Source organism: Rhipicephalus microplus, chromosome 1 (genome assembly GCF_043290135.1).
Source record: "Rhipicephalus microplus isolate Deutch F79 chromosome 1, USDA_Rmic, whole genome shotgun sequence".
NCBI classification, from domain to species: Eukaryota; Metazoa; Arthropoda; class Arachnida; order Ixodida; family Ixodidae; genus Rhipicephalus; species Rhipicephalus microplus.
The window spans coordinates 280,774,207-280,797,276 of NC_134700.1; the positions used below are offsets into that span (position 1 = coordinate 280,774,207).

Genomic DNA, 23,070 nt, shown 5'->3' on the forward strand with positions numbered 1-23,070 from the left:
TTTACTTGTATGTTTAATTTTCCGAATGTTGCATCAAGGGGCTACTAGACAGTGACATCGTAATGGTGCGACTGAGAAAGCTTGTCATATGTGGCGTGAGGGGCGTACGCGCGGCACTTTTCGATCGAGATTGAGACCCGACGGGATCGAATTTTTCTATCGCGGCGAGCACCCTTTCCTGTCTCGCTGAAATAAACCGATGAGACTAGAATAGAAACTCGATCCCAGTAAGGCTGTTCGATCGCGATTGAAAGTACGGACGTTGTGTGGCAACCGTGTTGATGAACAACTGTGACCACGTCACGCCGACTCCCAATGCGATATATATATATATATTGCGAGCGCTGACTATGCACTTCATCTTCATCTGTATGACCAAACCATTGTAGTGATCATCATCATATGTCACGCGGGCTGGGTCTCTGGCTCGTGCATCTGGATTAAAAAGATAACCTGGTTACTGCAGTACCGGACGTTAACAATATATATATATATATATATATATATATATATATATATATATATATATATATATATATATATATATATATATATATATATATATATATAGTTCGCCCTTTTACAAACCGGGTTTTCAGGCACAAAGCATATATTTCTGTGTAGCTTGCATCTATTTGGTGCATTTCAGTGAAATTGTTTCATGTTAAATTAATCAATCATAGCATGTATGAATAAGGCGTGATAGCGCAGGTGCATAGTCGGGATTCTCTTTATGATGCCTCTGTGTTCATATTCTGTCCCGTAGTGTATAACAAATTCCTTTGGCCATAGTTAAAGAAAATGATTGTGACATCATTATGTATTCCTATATTAATGTGTTTTCCTTGGCCTTTTTATATGCCTTATTAACCGTATGAATGTTGTTGTGTTATATAGTTACTGCAAGCTTGCATGCATTTTTCATTATTCAGCATGATTTATTCATTGCTAAACTGACAAATCTTATGACCACGAGTTGTAAAGGTTTTTCTGAAAGACTCTTTGTTACTTGAGATAGCGAGTCGCTAAGTATCTATACTTAATGTTTTACGCAGTACTTGCCAATGCTACGTGTTGAATCAGAGGGAAAGCAAAGCACGCAGTGAAGTGCTGCCCCATTGGTGAAGTATGGGGGACGAATCAGGGACAAATGCCGGAGTCCCTACACCACGAACCCATCTCCTGCCTCTTAGGTAAGGCTCTCACATTTACTTCGTCGTACAGAGGTTGCCTGAGAACATTGTGCAGTATCCATGTGCTATCAGAATATGTTTCTAGTTTTACGTGCTATTGCATTTGTGGCTCTAATATGTATATTTGGAATTATGTTATGATTACCAATCGACCACCATGTGGCTGATCGGAGCACCCTCGTGTAACTGTGGGACAAACGTGCTAATAGACTTTCTGTCTGCATTTTAGTTTAATCTGAGTGAACCTCATTTAGCACTGTGATCAAAGAATGCTGTGAAACTAAGGAAGGTCTAATTAAAATTGTTCTAAGATTAACTTGGGATCAGTGTTGCTGGAAATAAAAGCCAGTTTGACCAGCAAGCTTGCACTAATTTGACTAGTGGTTTTGGGAAATGTCTCGCTGTTGCGAAATTGGTATAAACCAGTGCACAGCAAGCAGTCTTATTGGAGTTTGTTTCTGCCAGTGGCATAAGGTTAACACAGTCAGCTACAGTAAAAATGTTGCAGTGACACGCAGTGCACATCAACAGGCTCGAACATTTGTAGTGGAGACCAGGGCCGGATTTACAGTGCGTAGGGCCCGGTTAAAAAAAAAGGGGGGGTGTGGGGGCCTCCTCCCCTTGCCCCCTTTATTTACCGCTTTGTCATCTGCTCATGCTCGAGACTTGACGCTTCCTAAATTTAGCTGCAAAGAATGCAAGTCATATTTATTCTAGGCCTCTCTGCAGTGTTTAATATCACCTGGTGGTTTTCCATCTCTCGCAGCACGTGGAGAGATTGTCATCGTAACAACTAACTATATCAGGAGACGAAGACACATGAACAGCATTAAGATTTGTCTGGTTCGTTGCATCGTACTGAAAGAAGACTAAACTGTGTGGGAAGTTAAGATGAAAAGAAGGAATGTATGCAACACTTAGAAGTTCAGTCCAAGCACCATGTATGTTTCTTCCATTCGTCATAATAAATGAAAAAAAAAAACACATAATGAAATTGCGTAAAAGAAGTTCAAAAGTGGTGGTCGGTTGAAGACCCCCGCCACAACGCCAAGCAATGGCGGTGATGGTCTGCTCGAGGCCAGATAGTTGATATGTGTTGTAGATATTTCCTGTGCAGAACCTTTAACAAGTGATGTTCTTTTGAGTTTTTCTATATAACCACCAAGCAGGAATAGTATTAAGACAGAATGGCAATGGGCAATGGTAGAAGCGAAGAATAAAACCATTACTCCTTCAGAGTCCTTGCTTAACAAGGAAGTTCCATACCTACAGATATTAAATGGCATGTTGTTTACACTATAACGAAAGCATGCTATAGCATACCAGCGTCAGCTCTATACCGGTTATTTTCATGCAGCGCATTAAACGATATTTCAAACAGGAACCACTTTCTATGCGCCTTCGCATTGCGTGTTGTACAGCAGCTGCTATAATCCTCGTCAGGCTCCTGTATGTGTCCATCCATTGGATCAGCTCCTTCCCTCTACACGACGCATGGTCTTGGGCATTTAAGATGTTTTTACCACAGGCTGCACAACTGTGAGCTGACTACGAGATTATGCACGTTAAGCAACGAAAAACCTTTTAGAAGCATGTATATTGATTATTGAAATAGACAATATGTTTCTATCAGCAAAAGCAAGCAAGAGGGTTAAACTTTTTCGAACAAAACAGCAAAGTCTGCCATTTTTTCTGGCCCACCGGGGCCCCCTAAAACCGGAGAGTCCGGTTCATTTGGACCCTTTCAACCCGGGATAATCCGCCCCTGGGGGAGACCAAAAAAGAGACAATTCGCTCTACAAATATAGGCACATTAATACAGCAGGATACCTAGGTAAGGGTATTCTGGTTGCATGGAAAGGCATTTGTACCTATCAGAACAGCACACTATAGAGAGAGGAACTCATTTGTTAAAGGTCAAATCGCAACTTGAGTGAAGATGCTCCCTGTGCCCAGCAAGGGTTAGGATGACAGTGAAATGCAAGAACTAGGCAAAGGGGTGTGGGCTACTTTACGTTTCAAAACATTGACATTATTATGAGGAATGCTGTATTGAAAATCATCTGGTGTTCTTTGACGTGCACCTAAATCTAAGTGCACAGGCCTCGAGCATGTTGCTTCCATGTAATTGCAGCCAGGATTCGAACCCACAACTATTGGGTCCCCAGTCAAGCATCATAACCCCTAGGCGACCATCACAGGTGGCCATCTAAGAAAGTAAACTGACCAACCTAACGAATGAGGTGATTGGCTGGTAGATGGTGGCATGTTTTCTTGAGAGATGTCTGCCACTGGCAATCTTGGCTCGTCACTGAGTGCCACAGTAGACTAGCTCTCACTTTTCCTGGTTTCTTTTCTAAATCTGCAGGGTTCGAATAGCTTACAGCGTCGGCCATGTGCTCAACGACCTGTGCGCCTCGATGTGGTTCACCTACCTGCTGGTGTACCTCACGTTCGTGCGACAACTGCGTCCAACGCTCGCTGGTGCACTTCTGCTGGTTGGCCAGGTGGCAGATGCAGTGTCTACTCCATTTGTCGGGATCGAGTCCGACAGGGATGACGACTTCTGGCTCTGTCGTTATGGACGACGGAAAACATGGCATCTCATAGGTTAATTCTCATTTCCTATCATTGTTTCCTTACCATCTCCTCTTTCTTGTTCTTGTTTTTCTTTTTTTTTTTAGTGTGGTAAAAAATTCTTGAACACAAGGTGTTATGGGAGACAACATTTTGACAAGTGGACGTCTTCTTCAAGATTGCAGTTGCAACCTTGAAGAAAACAAGTTTGCTTGTGGGAAATTTAGCCCCTGTATTTTTTCTTGTTCAGGGATTTTTCATCGCTTCAAGCTTCCACCTTCTGAACTTCTGCCTATTTTTTTCTTGACACTGTAGCTCAACATTTATGTGGGACGCTTTCTCGCCATAAAAATTGTGTTTGATATAGTTAAAGCAACCTATGTGTATTAAGATTGTAGTGAAGAGGAATGAAACAGTGCAGGTGCTGTCGCATACTTTGGGCGAGGCCCTGTCTATCTAACAGCGGCGTGCGGCAGACTCGCAGGCTTCCACTTTACGCTTCGGCCTGCGACGCCCAAAGGGCCTCCAAGTGGTACATTACAATTTTTTTTGTATGCCAGTCGACCTGTGTAGGGTTGCTAGTGTAGTGATGTTTGTGTCTGACTGACAGACTCATAGAGTAGACATGGACATTTAATGAAAAACAAACAAGCATTTAATTAAAACAGGGGCAATGGCAGGAGCTAACAAAAATGAATTAAAAATCAATATCAACTGTTGGAAAAACACAAATGCACACGATGAAAAGAACAGCTACAAAACAAAGTATGCTCGAAAAGAAGACAACAGTTACAAATATACACAACGGGGTAAGTTAATAAAGTAACTGTAAATGATGGAAACTAACAAACACAAAGAAAAAATTATAATAAAAATTGTGCTCCTGCTATGCAGCGCACACTACTGAATGCTTCAAGCTGCTCACAATAAAATAATGGTTGAAAAAAAATAATACTAAACAAAAAGTTCTATACAAACCATGGCAGCTCGTGGTGTACGTAAGGGAGTTGACGGGGTGCCGCTGAAGCTCTTGCCAGCTTCGGTAGACGATAAGGGTGCCTGATGTTGCAGCCGACTCAATTCGTTGTGAGGGACACTCTGTACTTGCTGCCTGCGCGAGACTCGTGGCACCGATGACAGCTCTCTTTGCTGGTTAAACGTCAACTGCTCTCTCTCTCTCTCTTCTCTTCGGCGCGTATGCGATTTCTCTTCGGTGCGTACGCATGCCCCTTTGAGAGGATTTTTCTGAACACATACGTGCCCCCTTTGCTGCAGGTGTAGGCAAGACCCGGCAGCGCCGTTCGTAAGTATATTGTTGCCGGAAGTTTCTTTCCAATACGAAGGGGCATAAGGGGCAAGATTGCCAGACAATTGTGACAGGTGCAAATTTTGCTCACCACTCAAAATGCTGTGGCCAGTTGCCGGGGCCACTTGTCAAATGCTGTGGCCAGTTGTCTGAGAAGTTTCCCAGAGAATGGTTTAAAATTCTGTAGAGGAGGGAAGTATAGAGAGCCTACACTATGATTTTTTGTGGATTGTTGGACCACTATCTAGCGGGGCTGCATGATGTATTCCACTGTTTAATTTTGTTTTCAAATGTGGTAGCTAGCTGTCCTGTTGGCATCACTTTCGAGCTATTACAGCTTCACAGTATTGGGGGCTGACAGTTTGTAAATTATACCATCTCTTTGTAACGCAGGTACGTTGTGTGTAGTGGGAAGTTTCCCATTCCTGTTCTCCGAGCCCTTGGGCAGGCATCAGAGCAGCCAGGAGGCTGAGTTTGTCTACTATGCGGCCTTCATCATCATCTTCCAGTTTGGGTGGGCGTCCACCCAAATTTCCCATCTGTCTCTTATCCCGGACATCACGCCTATCCCTCATGAGAGGGTTGAGCTTAATGCCATGCGGTGAGGACACACCTACTACCTCCAGTGCAGTGGCACGACTGCTTTACTGTGTAATTAACATTTCCCTATTGTTTTCTGCTGAAGCTATGAAAGACAGAAATAAACAGTTGTGAGAAGGTCTGGTCAGGGTTGCCAGATTCGACTACTTTCAAGAGGACACGACGACAAAACAATGACATTGGCTACTTGGCTACTTTTTGGCTATTGTTCTGGCGCTGGCATCAAGAGCTAATATACATTGAAACCCAGCACAATTACCAAAGACACAGCTGTGAAAAAAAGTATTAAGTGTTTATTTGCGGAATCAAATGCATGTGCCTAAAACAAGTCCCGACCACCTTGGTTTTCACATTATTAATAGAACTTGTATAGGTTCGGCAGCACTGTAATGTAGCTGGCTGCAAACTCATTCAGGCTTTTTAGCCGCTATCTGCCTCACGCGCTAATGTTCTGAGCTGTAGAGGTGGCACCACACTGAGAGATTGTTGCTGAAAAGTAGATGCGTGCTGCTCGTAGAAGCCTGGTGCAAAGCGCACACATCTCGCTGTTTTTGCAGTCATTTTTCATTCTGGTTTAATATTTTCTCTGCTGACGCTGCTGCACTTGTCAGCCATGATGTCTGTGATGTTGACTGTTCTCTTTTATTTGTTTGGAAATGACAGCCCTTTTTTTATCAGTGTGTGCCCGCACGATGCACTGCATGTGTTTCTTACGTGAATGCGTCTAAGCTGTTGTTTGCATGATCTGTTAGCACTGACGCAATAAAAAAAACCTTGGCATGCGAAGAGCAGCCAGTCATGTTTTTCCAGTGACTAGCTGTAGACACGTCATCTGTTAAGGGGGCCGAATACGATGAGTGCTTTGAAAACCTTGCCAAGAGACATATTGGACATATTGGTTACCCCAAGTCCGTACTGAGGATCAAATACGGTGCCTTCATTAAGTTGAGGATGTGAGTGCTGAAATGCGAGCAATGAAACTGTCGATAAAAACACAAACGTAGCGGGTTGCATCAGGGTCTAATCCTATGCAAGACATTGCCAACAGGGCAATGTAACTTCTTGTTAGTGGAGCGAGTGTTTTCTTTGTGCTTAAAGTGAATTTAGGGATTGAAGTTTGTTTTTCGGGCATACTATATCTAATTGTGCTTGCCTGTATGCGAGGAGGTAAATGTTGGAAATAGTATAATGAACCTCAGTATAATAAACCCCTATAAATTCTGTGAGAAGACATGCATGCTTGGTTATGGAGTTGGCTTGCAAGGAGGAGGATAAATGGAAAGACAGAGACGTTAAGCAGTTCTTAGACTGACTGTTTACTCTAAGCTGTGGAAACATGATAATTGGAATATTAAAGGCAGCAGTAGTAAGCTTTGCACTGTGCTTATTTTATGTATGGGGTGACTTCCAAGACTTCTGTTAAATCCGTGCAGAGTGGCGACTGAAATTTTTGTGTCCTCCAACATAAGGCATATATGTGGTGTGGCAAAACAAAAAACATGGCCACTATAAGTAAAGGTGCCATAATTGAGGTTTTTTTCACATTTTTATGTGTTTTTGTATTGAAGATATTTCTTTCCAATAGTGTGTGGCAGGTTTTGATGCTTTGTATTTGTTGGACTGGGTGGGCTGGAAAAGCAGAAAGGATCACTTCGCTTGCACTGATGGCCGTTGGTTCAGTGTTTGTGCTTTCTGCATGCCGTGCAGCCATTCTGACGAGGACCTTTGTATGGCAACAAACTGTCAATGTGGTCACTAGCTTCCAGGCTTGAAAAAATTGGTTCTTCACTTTGAATTGTTATTTTGATGCCCTATTATCGGGACGTCTGTTGTCATCAATTATGAAAAAAAAAGAACAATACTTCAGTGGCTATTATTCACATAAAGTAGTTGAAGTCCGTTTGTTATATCAAGGTATAACTATATATGTGTGGTTTATCTTCTTCTAATTATAAAATAGGTGTGCAAGCCCACCAGTTTTATGTATCAGTTATACCTAAATGCTATGCTCTCCAGCACTATGTTGTGGGTTTAGTTTCCTTAATCTGTTAATAACTCTAATGACTGCAAAATTCAACAACACCCATTTATGTTGAATGGCTGCAGCAATCAAAATTAGTCCATAGCCCTCTACTGTGGTGGAGCTGTTAGCCCCTTTTTGCTTCATTGGAACAATATGCTAAGTCACTGAACTAGATTCACGATGTGGGTTTATGGCAGGGTGGTTTTCTGCCATATCAGCTTGTCACTTGTTCCCTTTCACTATATTCTGGCCAACACGATGACTGTTCTGTTTCTTGGTTCGCAGCTATGCTTGTACGGTGGCAAGCAACATAATTGTGTACTTGGTTACCTGGGCTGCATTGGGCGTATCAGGTGCAGATCATGAGGCACAGGTGGGGCCTACCGATGGCTTCGTCTTCAGAAACATCGTCCTCATTGTGGTCAGTGCTGGCTTCTTTATTTTAGATGTGTGTGCATTGATTTTGTCTTTTCTTTCCAGTATTATGGTCGCAAGAGCTTGTTGATTTTGGGGAGTTAGTTCATTCTTTGTGCAACTTGAAGCAGCGGGAAAAATATTTGGAAAAAGGCACTGAGGCGACCCACTGCCGACGCCTTTGCCGCCATGTTTAATTAACTGGTGGTTGTTTACATCGTAGAGTTTCCTATGGTTACTATCATGTGGTTTGATAGCTAGAGCAGCCGATGTAGCCAAAGCTGTGAAGCAAAAGGGCGATCTGCTATCGCTGGCGGGAAAACTTGTCTCGGGCTGATTTTTTTTTTTTTTTTGCGACAGCCTCGTGCCATGTTTTTCTGGCCACTAAAGCGAGGTGAAAATTGGTAAGTTTTGCTACAATCACTTCCTTCGAGGCCAAGAGAGAACGGACCTCCCTCCCACAGAGAAGCCGCATTGGGCCGCTGGCGTGCAGTGGTCCATCGCACAGCTGTATCATCCGCGGTCGCTGGGGAAACTGTTCATATAACACTGAATTCCGGCGTATTTCGTATGATGTAGTCCATCTAAAACAACCTTAAAATTCTTATTATTGTGCAATTCGCATAAACCGTAATCGTATCATCGAGATTCTATTGTAGCTGAGTTCCACAATTCTTTCTTTTTTTTCTCATACAAGACATTGCTGGTATGAACCTATTAAACATAGTATCCCAATGAATAAAGCGGAGAATCTACAGTCTTGTTGTTGACATGGCAGTATTAGAAAGTATGAACGACGTGGTGTGTCAGTATTTAACTGCATACTTAGTCAAAACAAAACGATAGTAGCAGATCTGCTAGATTGAATAAAGAGATATAGTAGTTGGAATTGCAACCGAGGCTTGTCCTGGGGCGCAATTCTCGATGGGTCCACCTAGTAGACTGTCCACTTTGGCAAAGCACATTGAATTATTCGAAAAAATAGCAAGTCGTGACGTCATGTCGCTTTGACCCACCGCCAGTACATTCCCAACTTAAAGAAAAATAAAGTGGATGAAATGTGCAGTAAACAGGATACTTAAACTTGACAAGCCTGATTTTGCATATAAACGTGTTCAGATGCTTCAAAACGATGCAGAGAATGCGTACATACCTTCCAGGTGTGTCAGACAGGCCGCGTTAAACCTAATTCAAGGGCTTATGATGATTAGAGATATTCACGACCTCCAACATGTGCATCGAAAAACAGGTCTCTGGGGGAAGCATTTGTTGCGGTAAAAAGCATCCCATCTTTCCCATTTGTGTCTAAAGTTGTGAAAGCTTTGTGACGTCAAAGTTACGTTGCACAAGAAAAACCGGAATGCTGCTCACTGAGCTCCAGCCAATCATTGGAAGCTGAAGTGAACAGTTCACTTTGTTGATCCATCAAGGATCAAGCTGCTGCTTAGGCTCTCAGCTGTGCAATCTTCGCGGAAGCTATTTTCCCAGCACGGATATTTGTGGCCACACTGTTTATGACATTCTAAAATTTTAAAACATATTTTGTGCGAGTGCAGGTTGCCATTGGGGCCTTCTTCTCCTTCATCTTTCACTTGGTCGTGCGCGATCCGTCACGAGGTGGGCGTCGGGAAAGTCGCTCTCGTCATACGGACGAGTACATCCGGTCATTGATGCTTGACCGTTCCCACCACTTTGTGTGGAAGGACTGGTTCAGGGAGAAAGGCTTCTACCTGGTACGTGCAAGTTTGGCATAAGCCACATTTATCGTTAGTATGCCCGTAAAGGAGCCTTTTTGTGTGGGCTGAAGCCTACTGTGATGCAGTGAAGCATAGGTACCACCTAAAATTTAATGGGCTAATTTTAAGAACCTCATAAATTGTTTCTCAGATCACCACTGCTGGAAACATGTATTTTGGTTTGGCCTGTAGTGGCAACAGCTTAATTTTTTTGGAAAACTAGTTGTATTTTTCTGACGTTTGTTTTGGCAAGTACTTTAAGGTCAGATATTGGAATGCTGTGCAAGAACCAGACATCAGGTGGTGCCCCTAGCCTTTGAACACAAACCGTATTTTCTTGCCTATAACCTGCACCAACACGCAGAAAAATATGCCTAAAGAGTGGGAGTGTGAGTTGTATGCACAAGTTGTCTGCATATTTTTTCTTTCGTTTTGTAGACTTAGAAACACAGTTTATCTGTGGGCATGTGCGAATAGTAATGTTTTGGTTTAAAGCGAATTGTGGCAAATGGTGATTTGGTCAAATAATTTCGAAATGAATTTGAATAGTACTATATATCACAAATTAGAAAGGAATGTTGTGAGGAACCTGTTTATTCAGCCAGGCTCGAGCTAAATCACACTGGTGATGATATTTACAGATGATGAAGATGTACAGGTGATGATGATATCTAAAGAGAAGGAAGAGTCATTCGCTTGTCGCGCTCACACTAATTTCCCCGCGCTGTGAAAGCGGCCGCCTGGTCGCTTGACAGTATTATGAAATGCTTCGCGCATAAGGCTTTAAACGAGATACGTGCACTGTCTCTGTTCCTCGGCAACGATGATCAGGATTAGGGCTAAGAGGAGAAACGCGGTAATTGACAGATGTCTGTTCGACCACCGTATGCGGCCCAATGAAGCGACTGATGAATTTGTCGCATAAGCCGGGGACGCGTAATGGAGTCCATAGAAGAACTTCGTCACCAGGGGAAAAACTCGCAACACGGCGAGACGAGTCGTAGCGAGATTTTCAAGTGTCTTGAGAGAGGCCGGTGTTAACATGGGCCTGGTGACGGCAGTGTGCGAGACGAGATAGAAATTCTTCAGAGAAAGGAGCGATCGAGGGTGCAAGGGCCGAAAGGAAAGAGACATCCAGAGCGAAACTGATCGAGCGACCATGGACGAGAAAAAAAATGGAGAAAAGCCGGTAGTGCGTTGAGCAGCCGTATTATAGGCAAATGTCACGAAGGGTAGAATTACATCCCAGTTCGTGTGGTTGGGGTGAATGTACATGGCGATCATGTCCGATAGGGTCCGATGAAACCGTTCAGTCAATCCGTTGGTCTGCGGGTGGTAGCTAGAAGTGGTCTTGTGAACAGTGTTGGAGGCACGCAAAACTTGCTCGACAATGGAAGAGAGAAAGACTTTGCCACGATCACTCAGGAGAATGCGTGGAGCTCCTGCGCAAAAAGATGTGGCGAAGAAAGAAATCGGCGACCTCAGTGGCAGTCCCAGATAGTATAGAAGCTGTTTCTGCGTAGCGGGTAAGGTGGTCAACGGCCGTGACAATCCAGCGATTCCCATTGAATGATATAGGAAGAGGGCCATACAAGTCGATTCCAACGACTTCAAAAGGCGAGGCGGGACAAGGAAGAGATTGCATTAAGCCAGTCGAAGCAGTTGTCGGTCGTTTTCGTTGTTGGCAATGGACAGATGAGGCAACGTACTTAGTGACGGCTGAAGAGAGGCCAGGCCAAAAACAACGACTTCATATTTTGTCATAAGTCTTGTGATAGCCTAGATGAGCGGCAGTTGGATCATCATGAAAGGCTTCCAGAACTTCACTTTGCAGAGAACGTGGGATGACGGGTACCCACTTGTTGCCATCGATATGGTAAATATAGCAGTATAAAGCACCACCGACAAACTTAAATTGTTTAAGTTGTCGACGGAGTCTGGCGTTTGGAGGAGTAGTAGAGCCGGTCAAGCGGTCAACAGTGGTGCGGCAGTATGGGTCGACACGTTGTGAAACAAGGACGGATAGGGTGGCAGGTGATGAACTTAGCACTACGATTAGAGGGCTGCTCTCGTTTTGGAGTATTGATGGTGAGTGGCTTCCGCTGGGCAAAGGACAGCGCGATAGAGCATCAGCATCTTGATGCTTCTTTCCAGATCTGTAGGCGACATCGAAGTCATACTACTGCAAGCGAAGGGACCAGCGACCGAGGCGATCCAATAAGTTTTTCAGCGATGAAAGCCAGCATAGGGCGTTATGGTCTGTAACGACGGTAAAATGACGGCCGTGAAGATATGGTCAGAATCTTTGCACTGCCCAAACAACAGCAAGGCACTCCTGCTTGGTGATAGTGTAGATCTTTCCTGGAGCGGTAAGAGCGCGACTTGCGTAAGCAACGACACGTTCGCGTGAGTTTTTGTCACGCTGCAAGAGTACCGCACCTAGACCATGACTACTTGCGTCGGTGTGAAGGATGGTGGGTGCGGTGGAATCGAAGTGGCACAGTACCGGATCCAACGTGAGGGCTTGCTTCAGTGCCGTGAAAGTGCTTTCGCAGTCTTCGGACCAAATGAAGGGGATGTTGCGTGCGAGGAGTTGATGGAGCGGAGACGCAAGTTCCGCGAAGCCACGTATGAAGCGCCGGAAGTAAGAAGATAAACCAAGAAAGCTGCGCAGGTCCTTTTGACGTAGTGGACGAGGAAAAACGAGGATGGCGGCAAGCTTCTCGAGGTCCGGCCGAATTCCTTCTTTGCTGACGAGGTGGCCAAGAACCTTGATTGTCTTGCTAGCAAAGGTACATTTCTTGGTGTTAAGCTGTAGATCGGCTTTTGCAAGGCATGTGAGGACTTCGTCAAGACGTTGTAGATGCTGCGAGAACGTGGATGAAAACACTACTATGTCATCGAGATAGCACAGACACATTTTCTATTTCAAACCAAGCAGTACGGCGTCTATCATGCGTTCGAAGGTGGTGGGCGCATTACAGAGTCCAAAAGGCACCACATTAAACTCGTACAACCCACCTGGCGTTCAAAAGGCGGTCTTCTCTTTATCAGACTCCGACATTGGTATCTGCCAGTAGCCTGACCTAAGGTCGAGGCTAGAAAAATACTCTGCGCCCTGTGATGAATCCTGTGCATCGTCGATCTGAGGGAGAGGATAAACATCCTTGCGTGTTATTTTGTTTAGCACTCGGTGATCGACGCAGAAACGCAATGTCCGATCTTTCTTTGAACGAGAACAACTGGGGATGACCAGGGACTCGAGGAAGGATGTATGATGTTGCGTGGTAGCATGTCTGAGACGTTTTCCTCGATAATCTTGCGTTCTGCCTGAGACACGCGATATGGACGCCGATGTACAATATGAGAGCCGTCAGTCTGGATGCTGTGAGTAGCGGTGGTAGTCATGCTGAGGGCGAGCGAGTTCACGTCAAATAGAGAACGGTGTCTATTCAACAGGGCGAGCAAATCTTCAGTTTGATCAGGTGTTAAGTCAGTGCTTATGGTTGCCGACACAGGTGTGGAAGAGGCATTGAATGGCAGTGATTGTGACTTTGGGACATCGTTGTGGTTGTTGTTCGAAAGAGTAACAATCGCAACAGGCTCACTGTCGGCCGCGCAAAATACTGTTGAGCCACAGGGGAGCACTACACACTCGAGTGTTTGATTTATGGCGGTTAGGTAGGTAGACCCATCGAAGAAGCGAATAAGCCCTGGTGTGATCACAATGCCGCTATGTAGGGTATGGCCGTAAGGGAGCATTAGTACGTCACGATCCACAATGTCGGTGCAATTAACACTTATAATTTCTTCGATGTATGGCCGAAGTACATAATCTTACGTGGTGACAAGGCGGATGCATCTATCGTGTTCAAGCGGAGAAGAGTCAGTGGCATTTAGATGCAGGAGGCGCTGATGACAAGATATGAAAGCGGACGCAGAAGCCAAGAAATCTCACCCCAGAATGAGAGCAAGGGTGCACTCACGAAATATCGCGAAAACGATGTGATGACGAATGCCTTCGATGCAGACATGAACAGTACACTGTGCAAGTGGACGAATGAGAGCGTTGGTCGCCGCACGGAGAGGAGGGCCGCCATAAGGCGTGGTGACTTTTCGAAGGCGGGAACAAAAATTGGCACGAATAATCGAAATGGCAGCGCCAGTGTCTACAAGGGCCTCAACGCGTACACCTTCTACAAACACTACTATCAAGTTCGATGACCGCTTTGGAGGAATTGTTAGCTGCCCGGTGGATGCAGTTTCCCCTCCTAAAACTGCATTGAGGAGTTTTCCGCGTGGGCATTCGTGGAATGGGAGGCGGGCCGCAGAGGCGACACTGAACGGTGACCTGGTGAAGGCGACCTGTGGCAAGACGTACGGGAATTCCCAGGCATGTCAGTATGGTAGGTAGGAGACAGTGATTGATAATAGAGTGATCGGGAGGGTTGTCGTAGGTAGTTCATGGTCAGACAGAAGCTTCGATGTTCTTCAGGAGCGTAGCCACGTTGCTCGTCTTGTTGGCGCATTTGACAAAACCGAGCGATATGTCCTCGATAGCCGCAGTAATAACATATTGGTCGAAGTGGGCGCTGAGGTGCGTAGTAAGGCGGTGCACGCACTGGCGGTGACAACGAAGCCACAGGCGTATGGTCTGCTGGTGTAGGCACAGAAACGGTGGGTGCGGCAGAGAGCGTGGCAACTTTGGCGTACGTGCGTGTCTGGCGCACGTAGGGACGGTTGGAACACGTCGGACGCAATCTCTTGTTTAATCAAGTCTCGCAAGCTATCTTTTTCATAAGGGAGAGTAACTTCCGCAGTGCAGGAAGAGCAGGGCCCGTGAAGCTCTTCACGAACGATGTCGTGAATAAGCGCACGCAAGTCGAGGGCTGCAGGCCAACGAATGTCGGTGGCATCGTAGCAGAGCCGAAGAGACTGAAGCTCGTCAGGTCGCTGACAGATGGTTATCACGTCCTGGGTGGTGGCAGGATTTTGGGTGGCGAGGGCGTTAAAGGCGACGGTGTTAAGGCATTTAATAATTAAATGTAGCGTATTTGGTCGTTCTGAGACATGCCGGTGTTAACGCGCTTGCATAGGGCAAGGACGTCCTCAATATAAGAGGTGTAAGATTCACCCGGCAGCTGCGTGCGTTCAGCGAGCTTCTTCTTTGCTACCTCAGTGCGAACTGTAGGGGCACCAAATATTTGACGAATTTGCTGCTCGAAAGTGTCCCAGTCGGGAAGATCCGGGTGGTGGTTCCAGAATCAAGTTTTCGTAACATCGGACAAGTAAAATGGGATGCTGCGCAACTTCTGTGGATTGTCCCACCTGTTCAAATTGCTGACGAGGTCGTAGTTCTTGATCCAGTCTTCGACATCATTGTCTCGGTGACCGGAAAACACAGGTGGATCACGCAAGCGAATGTTGTTGGGCGGAGCGAGTGGCGGTGGCTGAAGTAGGACGGCGACGTTGGGTGGGCCAGGGTTTTCTTGGGCCGCCATGGCTGGGAGTTGTATGCGACGACCCGAGCAGAGCTCCAGCGAGAACGAGCGAGAGGACTTGAGGGAACGAAAAGCACCGTCCACCACTTGTGAGGAACTGGTTTATTCAGCCAGGCTCGAGCTAAATCACACCGGTGATGATATTTACAGATGATGAAGATGTACAGGTGATGATGATATCTAAAGAGAAGGAAGAGTCATTCGCTTGTCGTGCTCACAATATGAGCATATTCATCATGACTCAATTAACTACACAATATTATTTAAAATTGAAACAAGGCATACACAATGCAGTGCTGATTTTCTTTGAATAGGGGTATTCTAGGTATAGTGCCCCTTCACTGTATGTAAAACCGCTTCTACAAGGGGTTAAATGTGGTTTATGCATCTATTTGTTCATTTCGAATACTGTAAAATTTACAGTAATTAGAATTCATGTTGAAGTAAATTTGAATAGTATAATATAATTTGAACATTCAAAGAGCTTGAATATGTGCACGTGCTTAGTTATATGTGAAAAAATACATGTAGAGTATATTAGAGGCATGTCTTGTGTAGTGTATACTGAAACAGGACTTTAGTGTACACTCAAACCTCATTATAGCAAAGTTGCATCTTATTTGAAAATGAGTTTGTTATATATCTCAAAATTTGTTATAAAGGTGTATTCCTATTACAATATCTATTGCATGACTATTTTTAATTTACTTTGTTATAACCGATATTTAGTTATATCTGAGTTCGTTATATTGAGGTGTGAGTGTATTGAAAATTGTGACTGATCATTTGCATGCTGTCTTTTAAAAATTGATAAGCCAGATATTCAGGATGTTTGTAATATTGCAGTTTAATGTACATATCAATTACCTAGTTTTTCACCTTGGCATTTCATGTTCGAAACTGGACAGATCGGACTAGTAAGGGTACAGTAAACTCTAGGTAAGCGGAAACCTCTTGAGTGGAACTACTACTAAAATGGAATAACTGCCTCTAACATGATCAATTGAGCACTTAAATTGCTCACACCTATTCATCTCTCAGTAAACAGCACCCCTGTTATATGAATTATGTTTTCCTGGTCCCTTCAGGTTACATTTTACGAAAGTCTACTGTACTTTGAAAAATATCACTGTAAAAATAACAAAAAAGATAAGACAGACTTAAGGTTGTAGATTAGACTAAAGGCTATGAGTTTTATCGCAGGAAAATGTCATCAAGTGAGAAATATGAGTGTATATTTAGGGGCTGGGGTTTGGCTGATGCACTGATGTCATTCCAGGTGGCCCTTCTATACATGTTCACTCGCCTGTACGTCAACCTAAACCAGGTTTACATCTCCATCTACATTCAGGACACGCTTTTGCTACGAAGGGTAAGTGTAACTGGTGCATGATCACGTTCAGTGTGAGACCATGGGCAGTAGGGCTTCAAGACTGCATGGCCCCACCAGTGTGGAAAAAAACAGGGCTGATCCCTCCAGGAATTGGTATATAACATGAAAGGGAAAAAATTTGCGGCATATCTGCGTGCTTCGCTGGCAAGATCGTCGAAATATGATAGTCTTGTGTCTAGAGAGAGAGAGAATCGAACATTTATTTCACGTTATGCACGTGAAGATCGGCGAGTAGGCACTGCGTGAGATGTGGACGCCATCAAGCAGTAATTTCAAGAAAGAGAGTTTTTCTAAAATGCAAAGACACTGGTAGGCGGCAGCAACATGTAGTTTTAGTGAAGCGTAGAAAACACCCGCATTTTTGTTCATAGCGTCGCATTGTCAGCGCAGCGTAATAAGCACTGCAGTTTTTATAATTCAGTATGTACACTAAGCCCTCGTTACAACAAAGTCACTTTATTCAAATTATCACTTTTTTCGAAGTTTCACACAGTCCCGACCCCAATACATGTATTTTAGACTACATTACTTGAAGCGTGTCGATAGCTTGCTCTGCATAGAGCGAAATAACAAGTCGTGGATTGGGCCCACGCTGCTGAAGTGCTGCACGCTTTTTTCATCCACGAGCTGGGCCGAGTGGCCTTTTTTGTGCTGAGCAAGCCGCTAGCGTCACCAGGCTAAATAAAGCACCCCAGTGCAGACTGGCGCAGACGGCGTGAGAGTTTCCGCGCCGCGCATTTTACCCTCTCTGTCCACGCCCTACTTGGGTACAAGGGCTACCGTTGGAGGCGCTCGCTATCATGTCGGCTGTAGAGTGCCTCGATGCGCGCGGAGGCGAACCACTACCACTATGTTACGGGCTATGCCGGTGGTGTCACGTCACAAGTACGGTGCCTTGGTGTGCTCCCTGGCCATCGGACTTTTTTTCATTTTGCGTTTGGAAGACGCATGTTCAAGTGTATTGTGCGAGGTCTGTGTGAACCCTTGATGTTGTGTGTGAGCATCATGCGCCTTTAGTGACCGTCGAGAGAAAGTGGCGCCACTGGTGCTCACACGGAAGTGTTTGACACTGGAGCAGGAACTTGAACTGATACGGGAGGTGGAAAAAGGCTGGCAGAAGTCTGAAATTGCAAGACAATTCTAAATACTATTGTCAACATTATCAACTGTTCTGAAGAATAATAATGCCATACTGGGTGGCTTCGGGAACATTTTCTCAGCCAAATGAAAGTGCTACCATGATTCTATGTATCATGAAGTAGAAAGAGCGCTTCTCAAATGGATGAAAAATGCTAGAAAGGCAAACATTCCTATAAATGGGCCTGCATTGACTGCAAAAGCCGAAGCCCTAGCCACCCAAATGGGCAAGCAAGATTTTAAGTGCAGTAACAGCTGGCTTGAACGCTTCAATACACAGCACAGGGTGTCTTCAAAATTCGATTGTTGTTGACACTGCAGCCGTCGACTGCAACGTCGTGGACAGATGGCGTAATCGGCTGAGTGCCCTATTTCAGCAGTACGAAGATGGAGACACTTGAACTTGGACGAGGCTGCATTCTTTTACAAACTGTTGCCGAAGCGCACGTAAACTACTCCAGGTGGAACTTCGCCAGGATGTAAACAAAGAACGTGTTACAGTGCTGTTCACTATATACACTAAACAGCACGGTAATACACTGTAATATGCACATAGTGTGCTGCCTATAAAGGCATCGCTGATAGCCATCTAGTGGGTGTCGGTGACATTATGCACAGGAAGCTGAGCAGGCAACTCTTTGCATAGCTTTGCTCAGAGAGGATGGATGAAGTTCGTTGCTACAGTTTTCTCTTTGTTCAAGTGCCGGACAACTAATTTTGAGATAGCAGCTGCAAGAAAAGCGCAAACCTCTATGAAAGTGGACTTGTGCATGCTGTTTGTCACAAATGAGCTCTTTACTAAGTGCACATCACTGATTTGAAATGACTGCATGAAAACCCGACGCCGACGGTTTGCACAGCAGAAAAAACAAGTATAAAAGTATAGTTCTTGCGCATTGAAAAAAAGGTATAAAAAGTGCCAAAAGTACGCCTCTTACCCTATCTAATGAAGAACGCTGCCGAGACAGCCTAACATCTGCATAAGATTGGGCGAATTCGAGAAATTAAAGCAGTGCTGTCCAATTTCGCAGACGAATCTGTGAGAAGGGTCTAGCCCCTTTTCTAGCTTCTGCTGTGATACACACAGACAAGTTATGTAGAAGTTTCTCTAAACCAGGCGCGAGCCAGTCTGAGTGCACGGCGACGGAGGTTTTGTGAATAAGGAGAGTTGTTTGATGATGTAGCGTGGCCAGTCAGACTCAAGAGATGACACCGTGGGAGCGCTGACAAATTTTGAAAAGGGTCTCCAAGGAGACGCGTGATGATCGACTGAGAAGTCGGCTGCCTAAGTGGAGTGAGTTTTCAAGTTGGTGAATAAAAAAAGGTGTGTCTCGCAGACCAGTGTAAAAGGCCCAATTGTGAAGTATAGCTCATGGAGGACATCCACTTTATTTTGTTTACCATTGTGATGTCCCGATAACTCCTTGTTCTTCCTGAAGTCGACCATTGCTGCATTGTTGTTCTCTAAAAAAAAAAAAAATACTGAACTTTGAAGTGAAGTGCCCATGCACGGCGGTATAACCGAACCTACACAGGCTCAGGTTGTGATAACTTTTGCCTCCTACCAGTGTCAACATGATTGACTGCAACGAATGAGCATGGATATGGCAGAATAAAAGTACGAGAACAACAAGCGACTCATTAGCTAACACAATGACAGAGTGGCTCGTCTTTCCCAACAAACAGTGGTGATTCATTGCTTTCATTGCTTTCGTTCATAAGGCTGTGTGGTAAATTAGTTGAACTGTGTTGCAGGCGAGTTAATATAAGTGTTGGAACACCACACCTACTACGAACGTTTCACTACGGTCCACATTTCACTACGAAAATGTGGGCAGCTTGGAAGCACATCCACCACGGTGTTTGTAACTACGGCGGCTTTCTGCTTACCTTCCCGAGAGTAATGAGCAAGTTCGCCACCTATGGCGCTTCCATCAGTGCATACATGTTTAGACTAGGCTCGTGCGAATAGTAAATATTAGGTCCAAAGTTAAGTTGAAGCAAACAGTGATATGGTTTTAATAATTTTGAACCGAATTCAAATAGTGTACATCACATATTATGAAGCAAAATGGGCATAATTTTCACGACTCATCTATCCTGCACTATATTTTCTAAAATTGAATCAAGGCATGTCTAAATATCATTGCTTAATAAAATATTTGTGGCGCAACTGAGACAAGCAAGGAAAAAAAAAGGAGGAAACAGAATAGGGCACCCTATCCTGTCTCCTCCTTTTTTCTTTGCTTGTCTCAGTTGGGCTACAAATATTTTATTAAGCAATGCACAAACTCGCCCAATGTCATACTCGCTCAATGTCATTCTTTTTGGTTCAAAGGGAGCAACTTCGAAGAGCAAGTAATAGCGTGTAAAATATGTTACATTTTAAAATTTACTTTAATTAGAGCATATAAGTTGGCACTAAAGCTTTTGGATTTAAAAAAAGGAAGAATTGGTGTGAGGGTAACATGTTTATTTAACCTTAAAGTGAGGCTTTTCGGCAAGGAGTTTTTTTTTTTTTAAATGTATTCAAGGCATAGTACCACTACATTGCAGTGAAACATTCTTTACAGGGGTTTACACGCGGAATAATCTGCATCTATTTCATTTGTTCATTTCGAATACTTCAAAATTTTCAATAATTTTAATTCAGATTGAAGTGACTTTAGTGCTCGAATATTTGCACAAGCCTAGTGTGGAGTCAGCTTAGGGTGAGCTTCCTTTTTGTGTGCAAATAATTAGAGAACTCTCTGTGAAAATTGTGAAGTTCACAAGAATGCTGCCATGTTCCACCATTCCGCCAAGGCTAAATGAGCACTGTTCTTGCTCACATGCCAGTTCTTTTTCTCGCCATCTTGTCCTCATAGCAGCGTGCTTATTCAGTGGTAACAGTCAGTGTGAACAGAAAAAAAAAGAAGGTATCTTAGAAAGGGAGCAAGAAAGAGGAGCAACGAATAGGCTACTGTGAATAGTTTGATGCAACTTATTGCTGAGAGATGCTATTAGACATGCCAAATGCACCGCAAGGTAGCCAAATCACTGGTCCAATCTCCTGACTTGCTCATTTGCTTTGTATTTTACAACGCTATTGTATTTTGACCTGTCAAATATGTGTCTAACTGAAGCTGACGTAATGTTCCAGCATTGTTAAAGAATTTGCTTTTCTGCTACATCTATGTTTTCCTTACTCTCTCTCACCTTTATTTTCTTTGTTCAAGGTTCTGTGCCAATGTAAGTTATGCCAGATCAGTTATGTTAAACCTTAATACTTGGCTCTTCTTCATTCCTGTAGTGATAATACACACTTAATGTTTGCAGGAAAGCATAGCAATCATTCCTCTTGTCATGTATGTGAGTGGCCTCATCGCATCGCTACCCATTAAGCTTGCAGCGAAACACATTGGAACAAAGGTAAGCAGTCGTTTCGTAGTTCTGAAACCATTTAGCATTTGTTTTATTTGTTTATACTTTTCTTGCCGGCAGCAGTGTTGAAAATCTGAGCAATTGCTTGAAAATTAGCAGAAAGCAACAGCTTGCCGACCTTTCATGGTGGTCTAACGGCTGTGGTGCTCAACTGCTCAGCCGAGAGTAACTGGACTAAATACCGGCTGCTGCGGCCACATTTGGACGGAGGCGTTATGCTAGAGGCCTGTGTACCTGGTCTTGGGTGCACGTTAAACAACACTAGATGGCCAAAGTTTCAGGAGTCCTGTACTACAGAATTCCTCATGAAAATATGGTAGATTTGAAACATAAAATCCAAAGAAATATTATTATTAATTATTAACAGTTTGTGGGTTTTGAGAAAGCAGCATTTTTCTTACAATATTATGGTTACATTACTTCATTGTGCTTTTGAGTTCGCTCCAGGAAAAGAAAAAAATACTTGACTTTCTGGCCTTTCTGTCAAGTTTCAGTGATTTTGGTGGCTATTGAGATTTTTAAAATTTCAACTGGCTGTGTGTTCTGCGATCTGTTTTGTTACTGAAATGAAGCTGTGCAAATGTAATGAAAACTTTACTTGCTTTATTTTGTTCCTGCATTGAATGTTTATTAGGCCTGACCAAGGGTGCTGCTAAATGGGGCTGTACTGTTATCTCTGTTTCACTTTAATTTCAATATAAGGAAGTTGCATCTGACACAAAAATAAGTTGGTTATATTTGAAAATTCATTCTAAGTGTATATTCCTAATCCTGCTCTATTACAAGACTATTCTTCATTTACTTTGTTATAACCAATATCTCATTATATCTGGATTCATTATATCGAGGTATCAGTGTATATCTAGTAGTAAAAGCATGCAACACCTGATCCACTGATGAATTTAGGTGCAAGATTTGCAATTGAGTCCAACTATTAGCATCTTTCATATCAGTGATGTAGTAAAGGCAAGTTGATCATTTCTCTTTTTAGACAAGTATTCTTAATAAACGTTAGTCTGAATGAACAGCCTCAGTAACAAAATCAGGAAGCTAAGCAGTTGAAAGCTAACTATGCCAATGAAGTCACGTGAAATTGTGTACATAACTATGGCCCTCGTGGCAGTGCCCTGCAAATGAAGGAGAGATGACTGGCTGGCAGTAAGCAACAGCTGACATTTGAGAGAGCCATTTATGTGGGATGTCCTACTGGTTTCTATTACAGCAGTAGAGACATTGTTGATCACATCGGCCAACTTTAATGGTTGATGCATCTAATGATGTAGTGGTTTAGTGGCTTTAATGGCACTTGTAGCTATAGTGGTGTCTACTCCACATTCGTAGTCCCCATCGACTGTCATAGTTTTGACAGAAAGGGCTGATTACGAACTTGTTGACTAGAAAAAGAAAGCTTTGTAATTTGTTTACCCAACAGTTATCTCCACACTAATTATTTCTCCCTCGCAGAATGTGCACCTCCTCGGCGGTGCGCTGGGAATCGGTGGCTCCCTGTGGATTCTTTTTGGTCAGATGACTCCCATGTACAAAGATTATCAAATATACGGTGTCGCCGCTGTTGTGGGGGCTGCAAGCACGACCATGCTGCTTGCCAGTCTTGCCATCACAAATGAACTCATTGGTGGCCACACGGTGAGTGCTGCCCTTGACTGCCCGTTTTGCGTTGCATGGCAGAGAGCAAACACCTAACAGACATTTTCCATAGTTTTAAAGCTAGCTCAATCAATGGCAGCTATAGTCGGTTGCAACCTA

General features: G+C 43.9%; 1 protein-coding gene across 2 annotated transcripts in view; it reads left to right on the forward strand.

Moving 5' to 3' along the window:
• Positions 1-23,070, forward strand: part of LOC142817950 (major facilitator superfamily domain-containing protein 12-like) — a 51,966-nt gene that overhangs the window by 20,344 nt on the left and 8,552 nt on the right. For both annotated transcript variants that reach the window (XM_075896021.1, XM_075896016.1), the window contains 8 exons: positions 1,056-1,193; positions 3,562-3,803; positions 5,470-5,677; positions 7,985-8,120; positions 9,670-9,846; positions 16,630-16,722; positions 21,199-21,291; positions 22,768-22,950. In XM_075896021.1, coding sequence (XP_075752136.1) covers positions 1,129-1,193; positions 3,562-3,803; positions 5,470-5,677; positions 7,985-8,120; positions 9,670-9,846; positions 16,630-16,722; positions 21,199-21,291; positions 22,768-22,950 — 1,197 coding nt within the window. In that variant the 5' untranslated portion in view covers positions 1,056-1,128. The remainder of the gene's footprint in view (positions 1-1,055; positions 1,194-3,561; positions 3,804-5,469; positions 5,678-7,984; positions 8,121-9,669; positions 9,847-16,629; positions 16,723-21,198; positions 21,292-22,767; positions 22,951-23,070) is intronic.